Source organism: Carassius carassius, chromosome 14 (genome assembly GCF_963082965.1).
Source record: "Carassius carassius chromosome 14, fCarCar2.1, whole genome shotgun sequence".
Classification (NCBI taxonomy): Eukaryota; Metazoa; Chordata; class Actinopteri; order Cypriniformes; family Cyprinidae; genus Carassius; species Carassius carassius.
The window spans coordinates 1,279,035-1,303,650 of record NC_081768.1 but is presented as its reverse complement, the minus strand read 5'-3'; the positions used below and the strand labels follow the sequence as shown (position 1 = coordinate 1,303,650).

General features: G+C 35.6%; 1 protein-coding gene across 1 annotated transcript in view; it reads right to left on the bottom strand.

The window, feature by feature from the left end:
* Positions 1-5,847: 5,847 nt before the first annotated feature.
* The window catches only part of LOC132156691 (adhesion G protein-coupled receptor A3), a 132,794-nt gene continuing 114,025 nt past the window's right edge, over positions 5,848-24,616 (bottom strand). The window contains exons 16-19 of the mRNA XM_059565634.1: positions 24,066-24,189; positions 18,379-18,530; positions 10,382-10,477; positions 5,848-7,307 (exon numbers count right to left, since the gene is read on the bottom strand). Coding sequence (XP_059421617.1) covers positions 6,188-7,307; positions 10,382-10,477; positions 18,379-18,530; positions 24,066-24,189 — 1,492 coding nt within the window. The 3' untranslated portion in view covers positions 5,848-6,187. The remainder of the gene's footprint in view (positions 7,308-10,381; positions 10,478-18,378; positions 18,531-24,065; positions 24,190-24,616) is intronic.

Genomic DNA, 24,616 nt, shown 5'->3' with positions numbered 1-24,616 from the left:
AAGGACAAAAAATTAAAAATAAAAAAAGTTAACAAAAAACTATCCAGGAACAGGGCAGTCTGGAGCAATGCCCAGATAAGCTGACAGGGAGGCGGGGAACTGGTGGCGCGCTGCGGCGCGGCGAAGAAGAAGAGTGACGGCGATCGGTGATCGCTAGCACGGAAGGCTGGAGAGTAGCGCTGCCTGAAAGCAGGGGGAAGAGGGAAAAAACAACAAACTAGAGAATGAAAACAAAACGGGCACGATCTCTGTGCAGGCTAAACAGGAGATGTGGACAAAACTGAGACATGGACGAGAACACGACGATCTGACAACAGACAGCACACATGAGGAGACTAAATAGAGAAGGAGTGATTATCATGATGCAGAGCAGGTGATGGTGACCAATAACAAGATAATAATGAAACAAGAGGGCGGAGACGGGCACCACGGTGAAACAGAAGCACATGGTAAGTGTAAACAACCACACACACTATTGAAAAACAGACAGATCAGCCCGGGGACGTGACAGAAATAAGTATTAGATAAACTTAAATAAATAAAAATGCTGCCTTTGCAACTAACTCTGACTTTAACTAACTTTAGAATTAAAGTACTGAATTTACTAAACTAAACTGCTAAAAAATAATGAAACCTAAATATACTTAAATTAATTAAAATATTTAAGAAAAATATTAATAAAGTGATAAAAACATTTTATAAACATTTTAGTTCAAAGTGCATTCATGTTAACAGATACAGTTTTCGATTTTAAAAATGTATTTATAAAAGTTGAACTTAACATTGAATAAGATTAATAAATGCTGTATGAGTGTTTTGAGTTCATGTTAACTAATATAGTTAACTAATGCTAACAAATGAAACCTTTTAATAAAGTGTTACCTCGTTTCTGAGATACTATATTTTTTATTAATATCTTTAAATAGCTTTTATTTTTATATATTTTTTGCTTACCGTTAAATTTTTTTATTGTGTAATTTGTCATTTTAATTTTAATTTCAGTTCAAGTTGTAGTTATTTTATTACATCAAATTAAAGTAAAGTAAAATGAGAAATGTTGCTTTAATTAAATATATATGTATATATATATATATATATATATATATATATATATATATATATATATATATATATATATGTATGTATTTGGTAATGGAAAACACTAAAATTATAAATACATAAAAAACAAAATTAGAAAATGTGTTTAAGTATTAAAAAGTAAAACTAAAATAAAAAAATAAATGAAATCGAACTATTAATATATAAAAATGACAAAAGCACACAATGAAATTACAAAAACTAAAATGAAAATTTAACAAAAATAAATGCTAATTCAACATATTAATAAATACCATAATAGTATATAAATGATGCTAAAATAAACACTGGTTCACAATATAGCACGATTATATTTGCCTTATTAACGTTAAAACTACATCAAAATATTTAGGATACAAACAATTAAACATTTTATGAATGAAATCGGCCACTAGATGGCAGAACATCACTTATAAAACTTCATTTGAACAACTTTAAAGATGATTTTCTCAATATTTAGATTTTTTTGCTCCCTCAGATTCCAGATTTTCAAATAGTTGCATCTCAGACAAATATTGTCCTCCGAACAAACCACACATCAGTGGAGAGATTATATATATATATACATTTTTTTTTTTTTTTTGTGACTGTACAAAAGTATCAACTACCAGTCAGAAGTTCGGAATAAAGGATTCTCTTCTGCTCACCAAGGCTGCATTTATTTGATAAAAAATACAATAAAATTGTGAAATATTATAAGTTTAAATACACATTTTCTGTGTGAATCTGTGTTAAAGTGTAATGTATTTCTGTGATGCTCCGCTGTATTTTCAGCATCATTCCTCCAGTCTCCAGTGTCACATGATCTTCAGAAATCAGAATAATATGATGATTCACTGCTCAAGAAACATTTCTGATTATTATCAATGTTGAACACAGTTGTGCTGCACAAATATTTTTAAGGAAACTGTGAGAAATTTTATTTTTCAGGATTCACAGATGAATAGAAAGTTCAAAAGAACAACGTTTATTTGAAATAGGAATTTTTGGTAACATTATAAATGTCTTTACTGACACTTTTGATCAATTTAATCCAACATTAATGAATAAAAGCATTAATGTCTATGTCTGTATAAACTTTTGAATGATAGCAACAGTATATTATTCTGATTTCTGAAGATCATGTGACACTGAAGACTGGAGGAATGATGCTGCAAATACAGCGGAGCATCACAGAAATAAATTACACTTTAACAGAGATTCACTCAGAGAACTGTAATTTTACTGTATTTTTAATCAAATAAATGCATCCTTGGTGAGAAGAAGAGACTTCTTTCAAAATGATTTCAAAACCTTGCTTTGCTCTTACTCTCTTTCTTTATCATCACACTATAAGATATGGATTATTTTCTTGCTTCAAAGCAGACCAAACTTTATTCTGCCCACATATTTTCAGTTTGACATCACAGAGCATAATTTTACTCCGTATTATGGACATTATTCTGGATAGACACCGTGTTTAATCTCAAGGATATGAAAATGAAGCCTAAGGGACAGAAATGTCAGACGTGATGATGAAATATTAGACATTTTTTGGAAATACACATAACCTTAAAAGAGTTCAACCCTTTCAGCTCGCAGACTTTGAATGAAAAATTGAATAAAGTCCATAATTCGATATTGGACACTTTTGGTGAGAGACTCTTGCATTGCTGTTAAAAGTCAAACACGTGAAGCATTAATAACAAAAGAAGTGCAGACATAGAGTTAAAGACAGAACTGAGTTATAATTGTAGTTGGTCTCTCATAACATCTTACATCACCTTCTGATTCACTCTCCAGCAAGTCTCACAGTGTAAATCACAATCCTGGGACAGACAGATGCATTAAAACCAACAAAACTGAACTCAGATACTGAGCAATAAACCAGAGACAGATCCCCTCCAGCGTAAAGATCCCTACACATCATTCCTCATTTACATATCCTCCATTATTTATTATCTCAATCTGTGGAGCATGGAAACAGAAAATAAAAGAGCTGATGGGCGGCAGGAACCCTGCCCAAACCAGGACAGCCAATCAGAGCGCAGCACTTCAGAGGAAACAGGAAGGCGTGAAATTAAACTCTTTTGTGTTAAGCGGTGCATTAAACGCTGCTGGAAAACCGAGAATCTCAAAAAAACATGTCCAGGTCACATTTTTCATGGGAAATTCAATTCATAAAGTAGTGAAATATTTTGAGTTGTGTCATTATTAACATGACAATTAAGCTAAAAAAAAAAAGAAAGAACTATAATAAATAAAAATACATTTTTTGTTGTTGTCTTCATTGCCAAGACAATTTAGCGCAGACAATATTTATATATATATATATAATTTAAAAACAAAGGTTTTCTAAACATTTTCTAAATATTTTTTTCTTCTAATTTCGGATTGTGATCTTTTGCATTGTCTTCATTGTCATGACAATTATAGTTTATATATATATATATATATATATATATATATATATATATGTGTGTGATTTTGGATGATTTGTGATCTTAGCTTTTACATTACTTTTGTCATGAAAATTTGCACAAAAATAAATCTTAAAATATTATATCAAAATATATATATATATATTTTAAATCAAAATGAATATATATACCGGTATTCATTATTATTGACAAAGCATAACAATAATAATAAGTCTTGAATTCCTTAAACATGCTTTTCATTTATAAATATAAATGACTAATAAAAGCACAAATACAAATATTAAAGTAGAATAAAAAGAAATAAATAAAAATAATACATTTAATTTATTCCTAAAACAGGATTCATGCTATTTTTATTATTATTTTTTTTTTGATTCAGGGGTGAAATATGACCAGGATATGTTTCGGACAGTTGTTCTCTTTTGAGATTCACTCTTTCCAAATCTAATTTTTGGAAGAATGTGAGGCAACTACACAGACATCGGCTTCATGTCAGATGAAGAAAAGCGTGATGATCACAGTCACTTGTTTCCTCCAGCTAGACTAGTCTGGTGAAGGGCTTTACTAGTCTTTCTTCTGCAGTTCATTTCTTCTTCTGTCATTTTTACTTCCTTTCCAGCGATGATGTTCTCGCACAAACAACGTCTCCTTGACGACAACAGCGATTCACCATAGAAACCGTAAAGAATCAGCACAGATCTGTAATAGAACAACTAGAGAGACGCTTTGCTCCGTTACACAACCTAGTGAGCTATTATGCATTTTATTATGCATGAGAATTATGCATTTGAATTGCATATAAAAGGTCACTATATAATTGTGATGTTTAGCATTGTGGCATTATTGTTATTATATATATATATATTCACTTTACCATCTGCTGACTCTGATGAAACCTTGCAAAATATATGTAGGCCTAAATTTAAGCTTTATGTTTTTGAATTGCATGAAAAATTTCCATAACAACCACAACAACATGTTATTTTCTATAGATCTTTTTAAAAGAGCACCTTTTTTTTTTTTTTTTTTTTTTTTACAGTACTTTGCTCTATTGTTAATTGTGATCTTTTGCACTTTCATTATTGTCATGACCATTAAGCACAAAATAAACAAATAAATAAACACACAAACATAATGCATCTTAAAATATTCCTAAAATAGACTATATTTATATTAATATAATGGCAGACTATATTAACTATATATATATATTTTTTAAATATTAATAAATACATTTATAATTATAAATAAATAAATCGGGTCATTGTGAAAATTATTAAATCAATTCAGCTAAAAAAAGTATGAACATGGTTAAAAATATGACTAGCTGTGCAACAAGCAATATTCAATAAAAATGCATGAGATTGAAACAAATTGGATTTATTGATAACGCTGGTTATTGTGTATTTAAATCACACTATTACAGAAATCTGTTCTGATTCATTTATACATGACTGACAATTATGCATCAAACCACATTTTTTATGTTAAAATGGTGTAATGCAAATCCATGGACATTTTTTATATGGAATTCAATATGCATTTTTTTTTAAATGTTTGCAGCAATGCATTCTGGGATTTCCTTCTATGTGTCCTCACAGTAAGGCAGCATGGATATATAGCCTAGTCTTCTGAATGCTGTCTAGATAAGCAGCTCACGAGGATTTGAAACGGAGCTTCTTTGTCTGTTTACATCACACAGTTCAATGAAAGAACAGAAGTTAGACAGAAGCGGTCCTTTTTTGTGCATTACTAAGTTTTTGCTAGTTGATATTCACAGTATATATTAAGCATGAGGAGCTGGATGGTTTAAAACTGCTGGTGAATTTTCATGTATTTAGAAGTTTTTTTACTGTAGAAATGAATAGGACATTTAAGGGACTCTCAAATACATCTATGAAAATAAATATATGGCAAAGTCCTTTAAAATACTTTGTTTGCATACACAAACACACAATATTTTCCTGCTCACAGTAACACACACTCACTATGGCAATGTCTGTTACCTGGAGTGATAAATGTACCTGTATCTGGAAAAGGTATGAATGCAATGGCCACATAAACACTGCAGAAACTGGGACTGACAACCACTTTGCTTCTGTGTCAGTTGTAATCAAATATCATCAGAACCAAATTAAATTTCCGTAAGGGGAGTGACTCCGGATTGAAGTGCAGTGTGAATGCGGCCAATCAACACACGCTCAGACTCAAACCAGAGGCCTCATTAATCAAACACACATCTGATCTGAAACTTACAACTAAAGTCATTCGAGGATTAGTAGACTAGTAGGAGACTAGTAGTCTGCTTAATATCTTCTAACACTTTATTAATTCATTAATTATTCATGATTTCCCTAAAACAAAACTAAAAAGAAAACTAAATACCCGGAATAAAACAAATTTAAATTCCCTAAAAAAAGGATTTCAAATGATACAATTGCTTTCCTTGCCCAGTGATGATGGCTGTACATCTTCTATACAAAGACATTTGCGGACTTCAGCTTTTTTGTATATTTATTATATTTGTGTTTTATAAATGAGGCCCTGGGTTTTTCGTTCTCGTATTCGTACGATCCGCAGAATCATCCTGTACGATGAATGATGCAGGAAAGAGCTTGTGATGGTCCTAAAAACAAAGTTCCTTTCTTAAATCCTAGTGCTGGGTCGAACTACACTGTAGTTTCGTTTCTCCAGGGTCCCGTGCGTATATTCCCCGTGCTGTCGGAAGGATACAGCGCGTTTCCCTTCAGGATGCCGTTCTGATTGGCCAGCGACTGTCTGCGGGCGTGCAGCTCTATTTGTGCGTGATGCAAATCGTCTTCTGCGAGTTTCCCGCACAGAAAGCTCTCGCCTGCGTCAGGGAGCTTGTCTTTTGCGCAGCACATGTGATGATGGTGGCAGAGCGTGAGCGCCTCGTGAGCCAAGTGGCAAATGTGGGCGTGTGGGCTGTTAGCGTGCGAGCTGTGCACGCTTATGGCGTCCGCTCCTGAGGGAATGTGCAACGCTAGTTCACGTTGGTGCCTCGTTTTAGTCCTGACGGGTTTGGAGCAGTGGTGCAATCGCACGGCAGGTCGGTAGCCATCATGGAGAAGCACATGCGCACTTGTTTCGTCTTCTAGGAGCTGTTGTGTATGCAGAGCAGCGCAACATGGTGAAACCGGCGTCAGGAATGTCACTTGATTTTGCGTGGCGGCGTGACATGCGCAGTGAACGGGTTTCCCACCATCTAGATGGCAGTGGGAGTGGGCGTCGCCGTTTATGTTGAGTTTGTGGGCGTGGCCATGGATGTGGGCGTGGTATGCGTTTGAGGGGCGTCGCCCGGGACAGCATGCACACCAGCAGTGCCAGACATCATCGCGTTTTGCGCAATGATGAATCAAAATGAACAATCCAAGCGTGACGGAAAACGCCCCGTATAAGCAGCTGAAGATCATATCCAGAAAGTGTCCTTGCGAAACAGCAAGTGCGCCGAACGTCCACGTGGCTGCGAATAAAAACAGTGTGAACGCCGCCGTCCGCAGCTGGGCTTTAAACGAGTGTTCGTTGGCCAGCATGGACGGGTTGATGAGCCCCGGGCAGCCACCGTGACACTGACCGCTCGCCGGCTCCCCCCGGTGGACGTCAGAGAGACGCTGCTGCTCCTCGCTCACCGCCTTCAGCTCGTATTTCCGCTCGGGGTGTTTGTGCAGCTGGATGATGGTGCACAGGAAGTAGATGCAGGTCACTAGCACAATGAAGGCCACAGGACCATAGAAGGCGCCCAGACTTGGCTCCCACGCCATCCAACAGCTACAAACACAGGATATTAACATTACTGAACATGTTTGCATACATGCTATTTTATTAAGGATCATTAAACACAAAGGAAAATCAGTTTTGTCAGAAATCTGATTAGAATGATGTGTAAACCCAAAGCCAATGCAGAAAGAAGAGAAGATGAGAAAACGTGTATGATATTACTCCAGAATTGCTAGAGTTTGCTTTAAATGTCTTTGGCATAAAACCATATGTTATTTAGATATAAACCTGTTCATAGTGTTAAATATATATAAATATAAAATATTTAAATCGTTGCTAAGTTCAAGTCCTAAAAAACTAAAAGTAAAAGAAAAATAGTTTTATTGTTTAGTTAAAATACTTTTATGGCTAAAAAATAAAAACAAAAGATATTTCAAATTATTAATTAAAAAAACTACTTAAAACTCTTAGATTAAAAATCTGCATTTTACTACTTATTTTACTCGTATTGAAATGAAACAAACTAAAATAAAAAAATGACTTTTTAGAAATATATGTAAAACTAATAAAATGGCAAAAGCAAAAACAAAACCTGAACTCAATGCAAAATTAAATTCAAAATATTAGTAAAAACTAACAGCTGTAAACACAGGAAATCAACATTTCTGAACATGTTTGCATGCATGCTATTTATTGTGGATCATTTTCTGGTTGCTTGACATTCAGATTTTAGCAATTTGACAGCACTGACATCGAGCTAGAACAAAACCTTAAATGAACCGAGATGAATAATGACACTACTGTATTTTGCAGAGCGGCTCAAATTGAATTTGTTTCATAATTGATGAAGTTTGCAACATTGATACATAAACAATCTGCAATGATACAGTTAAATTAAACGAATGAAAATGCAAAATAGAGTTGTTATTGTTAAATTAAACTTAAAAATAGTTTTCTTTAATTGAAATAAAGCTAAATTAAATTAGATGAAAAACTTAACACTAATGAAAATGAAATAGAAATGTTGCATTGTCGAGTACCAAAATTATTCAATCTGAAATGAAAATAAAGCTATATTGAATATAAAAAATAAAAACTAATACAATTATAAAATCAAATTACTAAAACTAAAATGAAGATCAAAACTAAAAATATAATTGAATTTGTTCCACGGTACTGGAGAGGAGAATCCGGCCGATAGTAGAACCTCGGATTCAGGAGGAACAGTGTGGTTTCGTCCAGGCCGTGGAACACTGGACCAGCTCTATACCCTCTACAGGGTGCTGGAGGGTTCATGGGAGTTTGCCCAACCAGTCCACATGTGCCTTGTGGATTTGACTGTGTCCCTCGCGGCGGCCTGTGGAGGGTGCTCCGGGAGTATGGGGTCCGGGTCCCTTTGCTAAGGGCTATCCGGTCCCTGTACGACCGGAGCAGGAGCTTGGTTCGTATTGCCAGCAGTAAGTCAGACTTGTTCCCGGTGCGTGTTGGACTCCGGCAGGGCTGCCCTTTGTCGCCGGTTCTGTTCATGATTTTTATGGACAGAATTTCTAGGCGCAGCCAGGGACCGGAGGGGGTCAGGTTTGGTGACAACACGATTTCGTCTTTGCTCTTTGCGGATGATGTTGTCGTGTTGGCCTCATCAAGCCAGGACCTTCAGCATGCACTGGGACGGTTTGCAGCCGAGTGTGAAGCGGCTGGGATGAGAATCAGCACCTCCAAATCCGAGGCCATGGTCCTCAGTCGGGAAAGGGTGGCTTGCCCACTTCAGGTTGGTGGAGAGTTCCTGCCTCAAGTGGAGGAGTTTAAGTATCTTGGGGTCTTGTTCACGAGTGAGGGAAGGATGGAACGGGAGATTGACAGACGGATCAGTGCAGCTTCTGCAGTAATGCGGTCGCTGTACCGGTCTGTCGTGGTGAAGAAAGAGCTGAGCCGCAAGGCGAAGCTCTCGATTTACCGGTCAATCTACGTTCCTACTCTCACCTATGGTCATGAGCTTTGGGTCATGACCGAAAGGACAAGATCCCGGATACAGGCGGCCGAAATGAGCTTTCTCCGCAGGGTGGCTGGGCGATCCCTTAGAGATAGGGTGAGAAGCTCAGTCACCCGGGAGGAGCTCAGAGTAGAGCCGCTGCTCCTCCACATCGAGAGGGGTCAGCTGAGGTGGCTCGGGCATCTGTTCCGGATGCCTCCTGGACGCCTTCCCGGGAAGGTGTTCCAGGCGCGTCCCACTGGGAGGAGACCCCGGGGAAGACCTAGGACACGCTGGAGAGACTATGTCTCCCGGCTGGCCTGGGAACGCCTCGGTGTCCCCCCAGAAGAGCTGGAGGAAGTGTCTAGGGAGAGGGAAGTCTGGGGTACTCTGCTTAGACTACTGCCCCCGCGAGCCGGCCCCGGATAAGCGGAAGAAGATGGATGGATGGAATTTGTTTCATAACTGATCAACTTTGCAGTTTGTAAATGTATCAATGTCGCAAAGATACAAATTAATTAATTAAAATGCAAAATAGAATCATCTTCAGTGTTGTGGTTTTTAACTAAAACATTTTTAAAAAATCAGTAATTAAAGCTGGGGAGAAAAATAAAATAGATAAGATAAAATTATAAAATTAAATAAAATATTAGATGAAAAACAAAAAAACTTAATTCAGTTCATAAAAAAACAAAAACTAAAAACTTAACCCTAATGATAAAAGAAATTTGACTTCACGACTAACTGAAATAAGTTTTAGTATTAAAGTTTTTAATTGCCTAAATCTGAAATAAAATAAAGCTACAGAGAAATATATATATATATATAACTAATAAAAATTACAAATGAACATAGCAGAATTACTTAAACTAAAATTAAAATGAAAAATTACCATGAACTATAAAAATTAACTATAATCTTCGCTTGAGGTTTATGCATGCAAAAATGCAACCAAATATTACACAATAAAAGTCTAAAAATCAGTCAAAGTTCAAAGTCCATTCAAAGTCTGTGGTGGTTACTGATCTTCATGCATGCCTCATTCAATTCATTTGAGCAGTTTGGCCATATTTAATATGCAGTATGATACTTCTTGTTACTCATATATATGAAAGAGTGTCAAACAACACATCGGACTGATTTAGCTGCTACTCACAATGGCGTCTGCTCTCCGCTGCCGTAGTTCTCCATGTTGATGGCTGCTGTGATGCCACAGATGATGAAGGGAACTCCTGCACTCACTAAATAAAACCTGCAGACACAAGCCACACAAAACAAATGGTCACATTCTCTCCTGCTTAATGCGCTTCAAAATTATGATGCTAAAAATACAGCATCGGGTTTCATCAAACGCTGGAGTAACAGGGATGAGAGAGCGTTTATGAGGGATTTATTTGACCTGCCAGGGCTCTTTGAGAGAAGCATTAAACAGAAATAAGATCAGAGCAATGTGAAAACCCCAAAGCCAATGCAGAAGACAGACAAAATTAGAAAAAGATGAGAAAACGTGTATGATATTGCTCCAGAAATGCTAGTTTGCTTTAAATGTATGTGACATTAAACTAGTTGTTATTTAGATAGTTAGATGTTTATAATTTTAACTTAATGTAAATTTTATATGGAAAAAATAGTTGCCTTTGCTAAATAATACTAAAGTACTAACTGAAATTAAACTGAAACAACAACACTTTTATTATCTTATTAAAATACTTTTGAATAAAAATACTGAAATATAAAAACAAAAGATTTTTCAAAATATAAATATTCATATCCAATATAAAAAACAACAACATTTAAAGAACAAATGTGATAAACATGCATTTGATTATTTTTATTCAGATTTTTACTGTATTTTACTACTTGCATTAATTAAACTAAAATACAAATAGACACATTTTTAGAAATAAACTAAAATTAAAGTGAAACCTGAAATCAGTGCAAAATCTAATTCAAAATATTAATAAAAACTAATGAATAAAACCTATAATAATTATAATAGTAATAATAATATAAAATAATTACATGTGCTCTTCCATGCATTTAAGTAAAAACAGTGTAAAAAAGATTATTTTTTATCTAATTTTTACTGTATTTTACTACTTGCATTAAACATTTTGACTGTACTTAACTAGTTTGGTTAAAATTACAAATACGTGAAAATAAAAGCTACCAAATATGTAATCATTTACGTATGTCGCTTCAAACCTGTATGATTTTCATTCTTGATTTTGACGTGAAGAGACTGAGCGATAAATACACTGCTCTTATACATGTATTGAAAGCGAATTTGGACCCAGAATGCCTCTCTTCACGCTCTTCGCGTTTTATAAACACACCTCCATGAATCAGCTGAAGACATTGAGAAATGGAGGAAGACTATGACCTGGTGGAAGGTCACGCTGATAGGACACACAGCTGATGTGATTGTGTGTGTGTGTGTGTGTGTGTGTGTGTGTGTGTGTGTGTGTGTGAAATTGATTTCCATCCACTGGCCTCTGTCACAGATGACATTATAGTCAATCACATGAGATCGGCACAGCAAGCAAAGATACACCAGCATTAGCACATTATCTACTTTCAGAAACCACACACACAAACACACACACACACACACACACACACACACACACACATCGACCTGAGGGGAGTGAACTACATGCGTGCTCTCAAGAATAACATACAAGCAAATGAGTGTAATTTTATGCGCTGTTATGACATCTCAATAGTATCCCGGCGTGTCTCTGCGGCGCTCGTGTTTGGGAGATTAAAACAGCCACCCTCTGAGCGCAGATGCATGGGTTAGTCCAAACACACTGAATAATTCATGAAATTAACCAACGTTTGAGGAAAAAGCTGTCTGCTGTGTGATACAGAATTCAGCCGTTTAGCAAACTGAAAACAAATCTCACACAGTCCCTTCTGCTCACCCAGGCTGATCAAAAACCCAGTAAAAATTGTGAAATATTATTCCAATTTAAAATACCTGTTTCTACTTGAATATCTGTTAAAAATTAATTGATTTTTGTGATCAAAGATGAATTGTCCAAGACACTTCGCTCCATATGACTAGTAAGACAATACTCAAATTACTGCTATGATGACTGTTGTTCTACCCGCTTAAATGAAAGACATACTTGTACTGTGCAATCTATTAAGACTGTGTCTGTTCCCCGAATAGTGAGGTCAAACTATAAGTCTAATGCAGGCTCTAGAAAAAATCTGATCGGGATGTAACCATAAAAATGCAAAATAAATGAAAAAAAAAACATTTTTAAAGTTTGGACTCATAAATATTAGATCACTCACACCCAAAGCAGTTATTGCAAATTAAATTATCACAGATAATAGTTTTGATGTACTCTGCTTGACTGAAACCTGGCTAAAACCAAATGATTATATTGGTCTAAATGAGTCGACTCGTGAAGGAGGTGTTGCAACAATATATAGTGATATTCTCAATGTTACCCAGAAAACAGGATACAGGTTTAACTCATTAGAAATACTTCTGCTTAATGTTACACTGTCAGACATGCAAAAGAAATCTAATGTATCTCTTGCTCTGGCTACTGTGTATAGACCACCAGGGCCGTATACAGATTTCCTCTCAGACCTATTGGTAAATGTTTATAAAGCACTAATTGTCGGAGATTTTAATATTCACGTTGATAATACAAATGATGCATTATGACTTGTGTTTACTGACCTAATAAACTCTTGTTTTGCTGGAGTCAAGCAAAACATCAACGAGCCCACTCATAGTTTTAATAATACACTAGATTTAATTATATTGCATGGAATCGATCTTACTGCTGTAGATATTGTACAGTAATTACTGAACATTTCCTTGTATCGTGCATGCTGCATATCACTGATATTAAATATATGGCTCCGCATTATCGTCCAGGCAGAACTATTGTTCAAAAACAGTATGTCCAGCTATAGACAGGCTCTAAAAGCTGCCAGGACGGAACATATCCACAAACTCATTGAAAGTAACCAAAACCACCCAAGGTTTTTATTTAGCACAGTGGCTAGATTAACAAATAACCAGACGCCACCCAATCTAAATATTCCCTCACAATTTAATAATAATTACTTTATGAATTTCTTCACTAGTAAGATAGATAATATCAGAACATGTAGATTCTACAGCGTCTAACACTTCAGCTTCTTCCATCGCATCCAAAGAAAAACTGCAGTGATTTACAATTATAGGACAAGAAGAGCTAAATAAACTTATCACTGTATCTAAACCAACAACATGTTTATTAGATCCTGTACCCACTTAATTACTGAAAGAGTTGTTACCTGTATCTTTATCTTTTTTATTTAAATGAGGAGTCATCTTAATTATAATCAGTAAAGTATGAAGTGCCACAAGGATCTGTCCTAGGTCCTCTGCTATTTTCAATTTACATGTTGCTTCTTGGTAATCTTATTAGAAAATAAGGTATTAGTTTCCACTGTTATGATGATGATACTCAACTATATATCTCAATCAGACCCGATTCAACTTCTAAATTATCTAAGCTAACAGAGTGTGTTAAAAATGTAAAAGATTGGATGATGATTGGATCTTATTAAATTCGGATAAAACAGAGATATTATTTATTGGACCAAAAAACAGTACACAGAATATCTTGGATTACAGTTTGCAATTAGACGGATGAACTGTTACTTCCTTCTACAGTCAAAAATCTGGGTGCTATTTTAGACAGCAACTTGTCTTTTGAAAATCATATTTCCCATGTTACAAAAACTGCATTATTCCATCTTAGAAACATTGCCAAGCTACGAAACATGTCGTCTGTTTCAGATGCAGAAAAGCTAGTTCATGCATTCATGACCTCTAGACTGGACTATTGTAATGCACTTCTAGGTGGTTGTCCTGCTTCGTCAATAAACAAGCTACAGGTCGTCCAAAATGCAGCAGGTAGAGTCCTTACAAGGTCAAGAAAATATGATCATATTACCCCAATTTTACAGTCTCTGCACTGGCTACCTATTAAGTTCTGTATCAGTTACAATATATTATTACGTACCTACAAGGTAGCCTTCTACCACACTACAATCCATCACGCTCCCTAAGGTCACAAAACGCTGGACTTTTGGTAGTTCCTAGGATAGCAAAGTCCACTAAAGGAGGTAGAGGTCACATTTGGCTCCCAAACTCTGGAATAGCCTTCCTGATAACGTTTGGGGTTCAGACACACTCTCTCTGTTTAAATCTAGATTAAAAACACATCTCTTTCGCCAAGCATTCAAATAATGCACCTTATAATCTTGTCCTGCAGTTATATTTAAATAGTTGATTTGATCAACTATAACAGACGTTCAGCCACTAAAAGCAAGAGAAACTTTACAGCTGAAATCATAAACACTAATTTATACAAGCACTTTCACAAAAATGCCAGCAATACCTGTCACTGGGATCATAACATGTGGATGAAAATGGTGCAATAAGGCAAAAACAATCATGTGAGTAGAAGAATGAGCTCCAGGATCATGATTCACCACCAATCCCACAAATTGGCATGAATGGGTCAAACTGTTCCATACAGATGGACTTATTACAGCGCAAACGACTCATGCAATCAGATATCAGCACTTTAGGTGATGTTGAAACAAAATGAAGGTGAAACGATCGGTGCACCGTGACTCTCAGCTCCGTTAAATTACAGATTCACCGCTGCGTCTGCGACCTTCATTACACCAGCGGTGTTTACACAGGATCTGATGAATAATGGGCTCAAAAAAGGTGACTATAATAGCAGAACAAAAACAACAGGTAGCCGTAAAACACAACACTTACACAAAATGTGATTTCTGCTGTATTATTGTAGTATGTAAGTATTTCAAATGCATTTAAAATGTAAGAGGCAAGACACTCAAAAGCATTGCTTTTTTTCCAAGCATTGATCAAGGTTTAGTAGACTAGTAGAAAGAAACCAACCAAAATAGGCTTTTAAGTGTTGATTTTTATTGAACCTATCTATTTCGTCTGTAGATTTTAGCTAAAGTACATATCTTTAAAGAGTTGTTCTCCATTTAAGTAGCTCCTACATTAAAGAAAACCTTTAAATCAAATATGGCAATAACATTTATTTTAACATTTAACCTGAATATTCACCTGAATATTTTATTTAAACAACATTTCAGTAATAACATTTTTACACAACGTGTAACATACACATTTAAAAAATCATATTCACCTGTAGTGTCTTGCCTTAAAACACAAACCTGATGTGACTAGGATGTAATAAACAAGTAACTAAGTTAAATGATGTTCCACAACCGTTTAAATGAGTCTGCAACATGAAGTTGCAATGGACTAAAAACCCAAATGCAATAAGAAAACTGTCTGCGTCTGAGAAAGAAAGATGAAAAATAGATGTGCTGATCCAACCAACAATCAAGAAATAAAACAAACCGCAGGAGGCTCGAAGCGTGAGAGAATTATTCTGAAGACAGATAAATGAAAAACAATCACGCCGCTTGCAGTCAAACAGCAGAATCACTCTGGAAAGAAACACGTTTCAATCAAACCGGTGAAAGTGCACATCACAGACGAGAAACGACATTAGTGAGCTATTGCTCAGGTCTCCAGGTTCAAAATAGCATACTATTCTTATTTAAAACACTATTGTCTGAAGTATGCAATATGCAAAGTATGCACTTCTTCTACAAGCTCAGAATACTAGTGTGCAATGTACATGAAAATGTTTAATAGTTTGATTAAAAACCAAATCAGTTTGGAGAAAAGAGGGTGAATTGGGGTGGATTGGAGTTTCTCCTCACGTCAGAGGACTGAAGACTGGTTAAAGATCTCGCTCTCAGCATCTGACTCACGTCTTACTGGCCACAGCGTTTCTGACAGAGAACACAATGTCTGCGCTCGGCTTTCATGTGACCTACTTTCAGCACAATCAAACCCAAGCACTCCACTCAGAACTACTAAAAATCCCAGATTAAAGGCCACGGACAAGCAGACAAGCTGAACGAAGCTGCGTTAAACTCTGAAAATATGCACACACACAAAAAAGCAAACAAAAAAAAACTGAGGAACATGTTAGTTCGCACACACACATGTGTTGCGCACACACACACACACACACACACACACACACACACACACACACACACACACACATGTAGATATTTTTAAAAAATTATTATTTACATATATATACACATATATGTGTATATACATATATATGAAAAAAATCATATATAAATGACAGAATTTTTTTTTAAATAATACCTTTTTAAAAAACTTGATGTACTAAAATAACAGACACTGAAATAATTAATAAAAACTAGACATTTAAAAATAAAAACCACATCAACAACAACAAAAAACGATTAAAAACGGAAAATAACAAAACTAATACATTTTTAAACAAAGTGAAAATGAAAAATAGAAACTTAGGAATATTATAAAACCGATAGTTCAGCGTGTATATTCCTCTAAATGGTTAATTACGTATAATGCTGTGTGATCAACATCTGCAAGCAGATAAACTCACCAATTAACAATTAAACTTTATGCTTCTATATAAAACTAGTCACTGACAGATTTACCGTGGTATAATCAGTAATTTCCACACGCCCAGAGCAAAGGTGAAGACTGTATTCAACACACATTGATTAAGGCACAAGCTGTTCTGTGATCGTACATTAATACGCTCTGCAGGAGCTTAATTCACATGTTAAATCTCAGCTCAACCCAGATTGATTGGGTTTATTACACTGACAGAAGGTTAACATGAAGGTTATGCGGCGGATCCTGCAGCGGTTTCTCATGTTTATCAGCGGGATCTTCAGTATGTTTACATGCACAATTTTAGCTTCAATCAGACTGAATTCATTCTGATTTATGAATCTGAATGTAGTGTTTACATGAACATTAAATAAAGTGAACAGGGTTGATATGTGCATTTATATGTCACAAGTTCCCACTGTTTGCACATAACAACCATACTCTTACACTGTTTCATTTGTTTTAAAAAGCAGAATTAATATTTACCCATTTCTACATTAAGGCTTTTCAGTCCGACTGATCTCTCAATCTGATTACAAACAGATTATTTGATTGCATGTAAATAGCTTCATTTTGACAGACAGTTTGCTCTTCAGTCTAAAGTGAAGCACCAAAGCTGTAAGAACCAGTTTTACAAACGCCATCGCAAACTGTCTTTTGACGTTAAAATTGTACTGTCAGGATTTACTAAAGATACGCAGTGTTAAATTAGCATTGAAAAAGCATTGACATTTATTTTTGCGCCTGACCTTATTGAATATGCATTTGTACTAGTTTCCCTTTCTGACACAATATTTATGGGAGGAGAATATTCAGATTAATTCAACGCTATCTAACGGCCAATTCGTACATATTTTACAAGGTGTTTACTTCGTACGACCTCACACGTACAATTTTGTACGATTTGTCTAGTCACCAGTGACGGTAAGTTTTAGGGTCGGGGTTAGGTGTAGATCATTCGTAGAAATTTATATGAATTGTTCAATTCGTAAAATACGTACGATTTAGCAAAAATGTTATGAATTTTGTACGAGTGAGGTTGTATGAATTAGCCACCTTGTAAAATATGTACAAATTGCTGAGAGATCGGGCTGATGAAGCACACAACGCTTTTACTAACATTTGTGCTCATTAAATTACTGGTATCATTTAACATGCAAAAAGGATTATTTTGCACGTGAAATTGCAGCATTTGTTGTTTATAGGAAGAGGCACAGTGTGCGTGGTAGAAGGAAGAGGATTTTGTCCACATGCTTTAATTTATTTTGAATGCCAGAAAGAACACATTATCCAAACATATATTGTTTGGCAAGACATGTTATTTTTAATGAAGTTAACTTACATTTTTTGTCCTCCGGTTCTTCTCAATGTACTGTGGCTCCTTTATTTGAGACTACACTCATTTGAGCTGCGCTTGGTATATTGCGTTGGTCAGTATGCAAATGAGATGTTGCATCTGTATTCTTTAATTTGCGCACTGTTAGTAAATAACTCACAGAAATTTCCCCTCCCTTCAGCACGGTTTTAGAATTGCGCTCTTGCACTAATTTGCAATATTTAGTAGAACTGGCCCTAAGTGTCATTAACCAGAAAACAAGCTGGACAGGCCGTACCTCAGCATGGGTGATCTGGAGGGGTGAGCCGGCGCGTGGTCTCCGTCCTGCGGCTGCTGTGGTGTTTTGGTCACCTGTTTGTAGATGTTTCGTGCCGTGACGCCCAACCAGAGCATCGTGGACAGAGACGAGTAATGCAAGACGATACCGACCTGAAACACACACACAAACACACAGTTCAGTGGTTAAAGCACAACACACACACTGATACAAATACAGATAAAACACTGACAGAAAGCACTGTTTCAGCAGCATCTTTGACCATGTAAATACCATGGAAAAATGTTCAGGGTCAATAAGATTTATCAAGAGCATAAAAACAGATAAAAAATTAGACATTTATGATGAGTTTCCAAATGAATGCTGTTCTTTTGAACTTTCTGTTTATCTGTGAATCCTGAAAAATAAAATGCATCACTGTTTTGACAAAAATACAACTGTGTTCAACATTGATAACAATCAGAAATGTTTCCTGAGCAGTAAATCATATTATTCTGATTTCTGAAGATCATGTGACACTGAAGACCGGAGGAATAAAAAATATCAGCTTGAATGACAAAGCACGCCAAAGCTGATGGAGCTAATGAAAAATATTACAAGTTTCTCAAATAAAACGAACACTTATTTTACCCAATATGCATGAAATGTTCATGTGTTCATGTGGTCATCAGGCTTTTATGACTAATATAGTCTGGTTTATTAAGAACATGGAGGAAACATATAAAAAATAATAATATTAAGTTGCAGCAGATGCTATTTCTATGATGAAATTCTGCTGCTTGTGATGTACACCAATGAGATCTTTATAACAGTGCGGCAGATACTGACATAAACTGATGTAAATATGAGTCTGTGCTCTATATCTCCAGTAATGTGTCTCAGTACGATGAGATGTTAATGATCCGCACATATAACACAGTGATTGAGAGCTGAAGAAACAAACGCTCCTCAAAAGATCCTGAGGATCAGATTTAAGACTCTAAAACATGATTGATGGAGAATCAAGTAAAGCTGATCTGCTTCAGTCCAGTAAGAGTTCATCTGGAGATATTACTGACGTTACTCTGACCTTTACTTGATCACAATCAGGAAAGATCTAACACCAGAAGTGTTTCTACAATTTCTCTAAAAAAGCTTTTCGTGGATAAATCACTCTAAACTATCAATCAGAGACAGAAAACATGCAGTAGATTGAGTGTGAAACAGCTGTAACAGCAGCGTTTGATCATTTGGAGCCTTAAAAATTTGCATATTAAACATGAACCAGTATTTATGTGGTTAATCAGCCAGGCCAATATCAGTTCTGTAAGGAAACACTGATAAATGTTAAGCATACGCATTTGAACATAACACTAAATATGCTGTCGCATTGTGCTTATTTATTCATCTGTAATCTAAATTAAATGCTGCGCTGTCAAATATCCAGCAGGAACCTAAATATAATTGCCGAGACAGCGAATATAATAATCAGATTCTCTCAGCGTTTGAACACAACATATGTTCACAAACACTCAATAACCCGGATCCATATCATCAGGAGAGAAAGAGAGACGGTGGATTCCCATCGCACAGATTACACTTTCCTGCGCCATCCATCACTCGGCCGAGGCCAATCAGAGCCGGCCCTCTGAGATCAAACACATGAAGACGGATAAATATAAATCTGATGACGACCTTGAGCCATGACACTGAAAATCTCTGACCAACCCAGAGCTCAACAACATGTTCAAACCAGCTCAACGTGAGCAATCGTGAGGAAATCGATGACCTTGAGGAGCAGCGGGACATTTAGTCTTCATTTCACTGTGAAAACACACTGGCCAAAACCCCTGCTTGATTTTAGAACTACTTTTAGTTAGACTATTACAGTTATATGTCCAAAAATTCAAGATATGAGGGCAAAAATGCCCCTGTACGGGGTTTTGTCTTATATTTATATAGTTTGGCAATATCACACAAGTTATTCCCAAATAACTGCATTACTGCAAACGTGAAATTGATTTTATACAACAGTTCAGTAAACAAAGTTAATCTCGTTTTATAGTTTAGACACAATATTGTCAAATTTTGCACAATTCTGCAAACGAGCAACACACAGCAGTGATTCATCATTGAATGAATCCAAGTTCTCGAGCAAACTTAGTGAGTCAATGATTCAGTTTGATTCATATGTGAATGAATAAGCCATTTGAACAATTCAGCTGAATGAATGTTATATTTATATATTTACATTTAGATTTACATTTATTCATTTAGCAGACGCTTTTATCCAAAGCGACTTACAGATGAGGACAGAGGAAGCAATCGAAAACAACAAAAAGAGCAATGATATATAAGTGCTATAACAAGTCTCAGTTAGGTTAACACAGTACAAGCAGCATGGGCTTTTAAATAATATAATAAATAAAAGAAAAACAGATAGAATAAAAAAAGAATACAGCAAGCTAGTGTTAGAGATCTTACACACACACACACACACACACACAGACACACACACACACACACACACACACACAGACACACAGACACACAGACACACACACACACACACACACACAGACACACAGACACACACACACACACACACACACACACACAGACACAGACACAGACACACACACACACACACAGACACACACACACACACACACACACACACACACACACACACACAGACACACAGACACACAGACACACAGACACACAGACACACAGACACACACACACACACACACACAGACACACACACACACACAGACAATTGCATTATAAATGAAAAGAAAATAGAATATAAAAAGATTAGAAAGGTAGTTAGATTTTTTTAAAGAATAGAATTAGAATAGTGAGTGTTAAAGTTAGAGGGTCAAATAAAGATGGAAGAGATGTGTTTTAAGCCGATTCTTGAAGATGGCTAAGGACTCAGCTGCTCGGATTGAGTTGGGGAGGTCATTCCACCAGGAGGAACATTTAACTTAAAAGTCCGTAAAAGTGACTTTGTACTTCTTTGGGATGAACAATCAAGCGACGTTCACTTGCAGAACACAAGCTTCTAGAGGCACATAAGTCTGAAGTAACAAATTTAGGTAAATGGGTGCAGAGCCAGTGGCAGTTTTGTAGGCAAACATCAATGCCTTGAATTTTATGCGAGCAGCTATTGGAAGCCAGTGCAAATTGATAAACAGAGGTGTGACGTGTATTCTTTTTGGCTCATTAAAAATTCATCTTGCTGCCGCGCTCTGGATTAATTGTAAAGGTGAATATATATATATATATATATATATATAGGTCGACCGATATTGAATTTTGTCTATACCGATAGTTAGGTTGGACCACACTGGCCGATATAAATTAACTAACCGATAGTTTTTAAAAGGGATACTGAACAAAAACTAAAATAGTGCTTTTTTTATTTATAAAAAAAAAAACAGTACTGATCCATAATAATAGTAGTAGTAGAAGTAGTAATAATAAAAGTAATAATAATAATAATAATAATAACAGAAATAGTAAATGTTGAAATTACAACACTCTAGTAGGGCCCTATGAAATCAGTTACATTTTTTTCCTAAATTCCATTTTATTTTTTTCAAAATTCCGTTATTTAATTTTTCTGGATTCTGTATTTTCCATTTTTCTCCGCTCCTTTTTAATAGTTAAATTAAAGTTTATTAATCTTAAAGTCTAATTAATTAAAATTATGGAACTTATACATTTTCAAATCAATTTAATAAAAATTACACTATTAGGGCCCTATAAAATGTTTCATTGTGTTATCAAATTCAGTTTTAGCATGCATAATTATTTAAACGCATAAAACAATTTAAATAATTGACTTATTTTCTTAAAAGAAGTTTTAAGATTTTTTCGCCTCAAAAATTCTGTGTGTATTTACATTTTTATTGCTATCAAATAAAGGAATGAAACATAAATTTTATTTGTCTTAATTAGCCTACTGAAAATAAAGCAAATTTTTTTTTTGGCAAACAAAGAGGATTAACTATTACAATTAAAACATGGAAGAAATGTTGTATGATTATTCCTTAAAAAATAATGTTTGTTTAATTTCAGTAGTAGGCTATGTACATTCTACTGAACAATAGACTTCAAAACCGGACTTTTATTTTGACAGTTTGCCGTGTTCTGTGCATGTGATATGACGCTTTTGCTCAAATCAGATGATCAGATGCTCATGAAGTGACTCTTGGAGCAGTTCTGGAGATGTTCTTCATGTGTTTTCATCCTCATTTTGTTAGACAGCAGACACTGAAATCACCGCGAGCGTCACGCGCTAAACTGTGACTTCCGTTTTTATGATTGGATTCTGCGATTCTGTCTGCGTTTTCTGCATTGCGGGAAACATAGAGCCATACATTTATCCCAGCACAATATATACTCTCACATTTGAACTGATTCTACTCCTGAAGACTCAAGTGGTCATCTAATCAAAATAAAAGAGCAGCGCTGAGTCTAGGAGAACTCACCGGGGTCACACACACTCCAGTCGAGTCTCGTTCAACTCGTGCAGCGGTCTAACAGTTTATTTATTCACCAAATGGACACAAGTTGACTTCAAGAATGAACAATGAGCCAAAGATAAGTTTGAAATTCAGTGTTTAAAAAATGGAGCAAAATGAAAGAGCGATCTATATTATAGCTCTATAAATGAAACAAAGTCTTTATTAGAGCCACAGAAAGACAAACGTTTTGATGAAAATGCTCAATATACATTAACAACTATTCGGGGCGAATGAAATGTAATGTAATGGAAATCTATGTGAATGGTGCTCTGAGGCGATGAAGTTTCTCGCTCTATTCAGCGTGCAGAGTCACGTGTCTAAACACACAGCACGTGCTGTCAGTGATTTCAGCCACTAGAGGCCGCTCTCGCACTGTATAATGAAAACAGAGCCTTCTCAGCCGCTCTAACAACGGACTCAACCCGGGAAACTATCAGGATAGATTTTTGCCGATAACCGATTGTTCCAGCAATCAACTATCGGTGCCGATTAATCGGCAAAACCGATACATCGCTCGACCTCTAACATATATATGGGCTGTCAAAATTAACTATTTAACTATTATTAACTATTTATTCTATTATTGAACTATTATTCAAAATTCACTATTTCATATGTGATGGACAACAGAAACAGTAAAATATATAAATGAAAACAGTTTCGATCTGCTCATCAAGCCTGAATATATTTTGATATATTTAATATATATTATATATATATATATATATTCTTTTTTTTTTAAGAGATGCATTTGAATCCTGCAGGGTTTAGAGCCAAATAAAGCCCATTATAATGAGAAACCAACACACAGCATCACACTGAGCCATGCTTTAACTTTAGTTTATAATGTGAGACGAAATGCAGTCAGGAAACACATTGACCAAAGCTTTTTGGTGATGCTCACTAAAAAGTGATGCTCACAAGAATAGAGCCTCAAAAACACACAGGTTTCGACAAAAGTGCCACTAAAAGCCCCTAAAGGCATGACAGCATGGATTCATTCAAGTCTATACAGCGTATTCATTAGGGCCAGAGACTGTACGCAGGAGGCAATCAGAAAAACATGCACATCCCAAATTATAATGCTGGCACACATGAATAATCGATTTAATGCACTGAAAGACCGAATGTGAGCAGCAGAGATGAAGCGAGCGCAGATGAGAGACTCACAGTCTGGCAGATGATGGGGTATTTGATTCGGTTGATGCCTCCGGCGAAGACGGCGAACGTCAGAGCCGTGTGGAAGCAGAAGTTGAGAAGCATGTGCCATCCTTTCCGACTGATCCGGATTGTGCTGGAAAAAACAGACACGCACAACATACGGTCAATGTGTGTGAAGCGTGTTAAATATCTAAATTTGCCTTGAGAGAGAAGGACAGGTCATCATAACACACAACAACACAACAGAGAATTTGTGTTGAAACCAATGATGAGAAACAGGACAGACACATCGCATCATAAAGAGACAAGACGTATTATCAAATAAAAGTATATTTTTGAAATAGTTGTATTTTATATAAATTTTATATTGTTTATTATATCTTTTCATAAAAATAAATATAAAATGAAATGCAACATAAACTATTTTATTATTTTATAAAATATAAATCTATGTTAAATACATCATAAAAATTATTTTGTGTAATATTATTTTTTAAATAAATAATAAATCATATTAAATAAAAATATGTTTTTTAATAGTAGGTTTACTTTATTTTTTA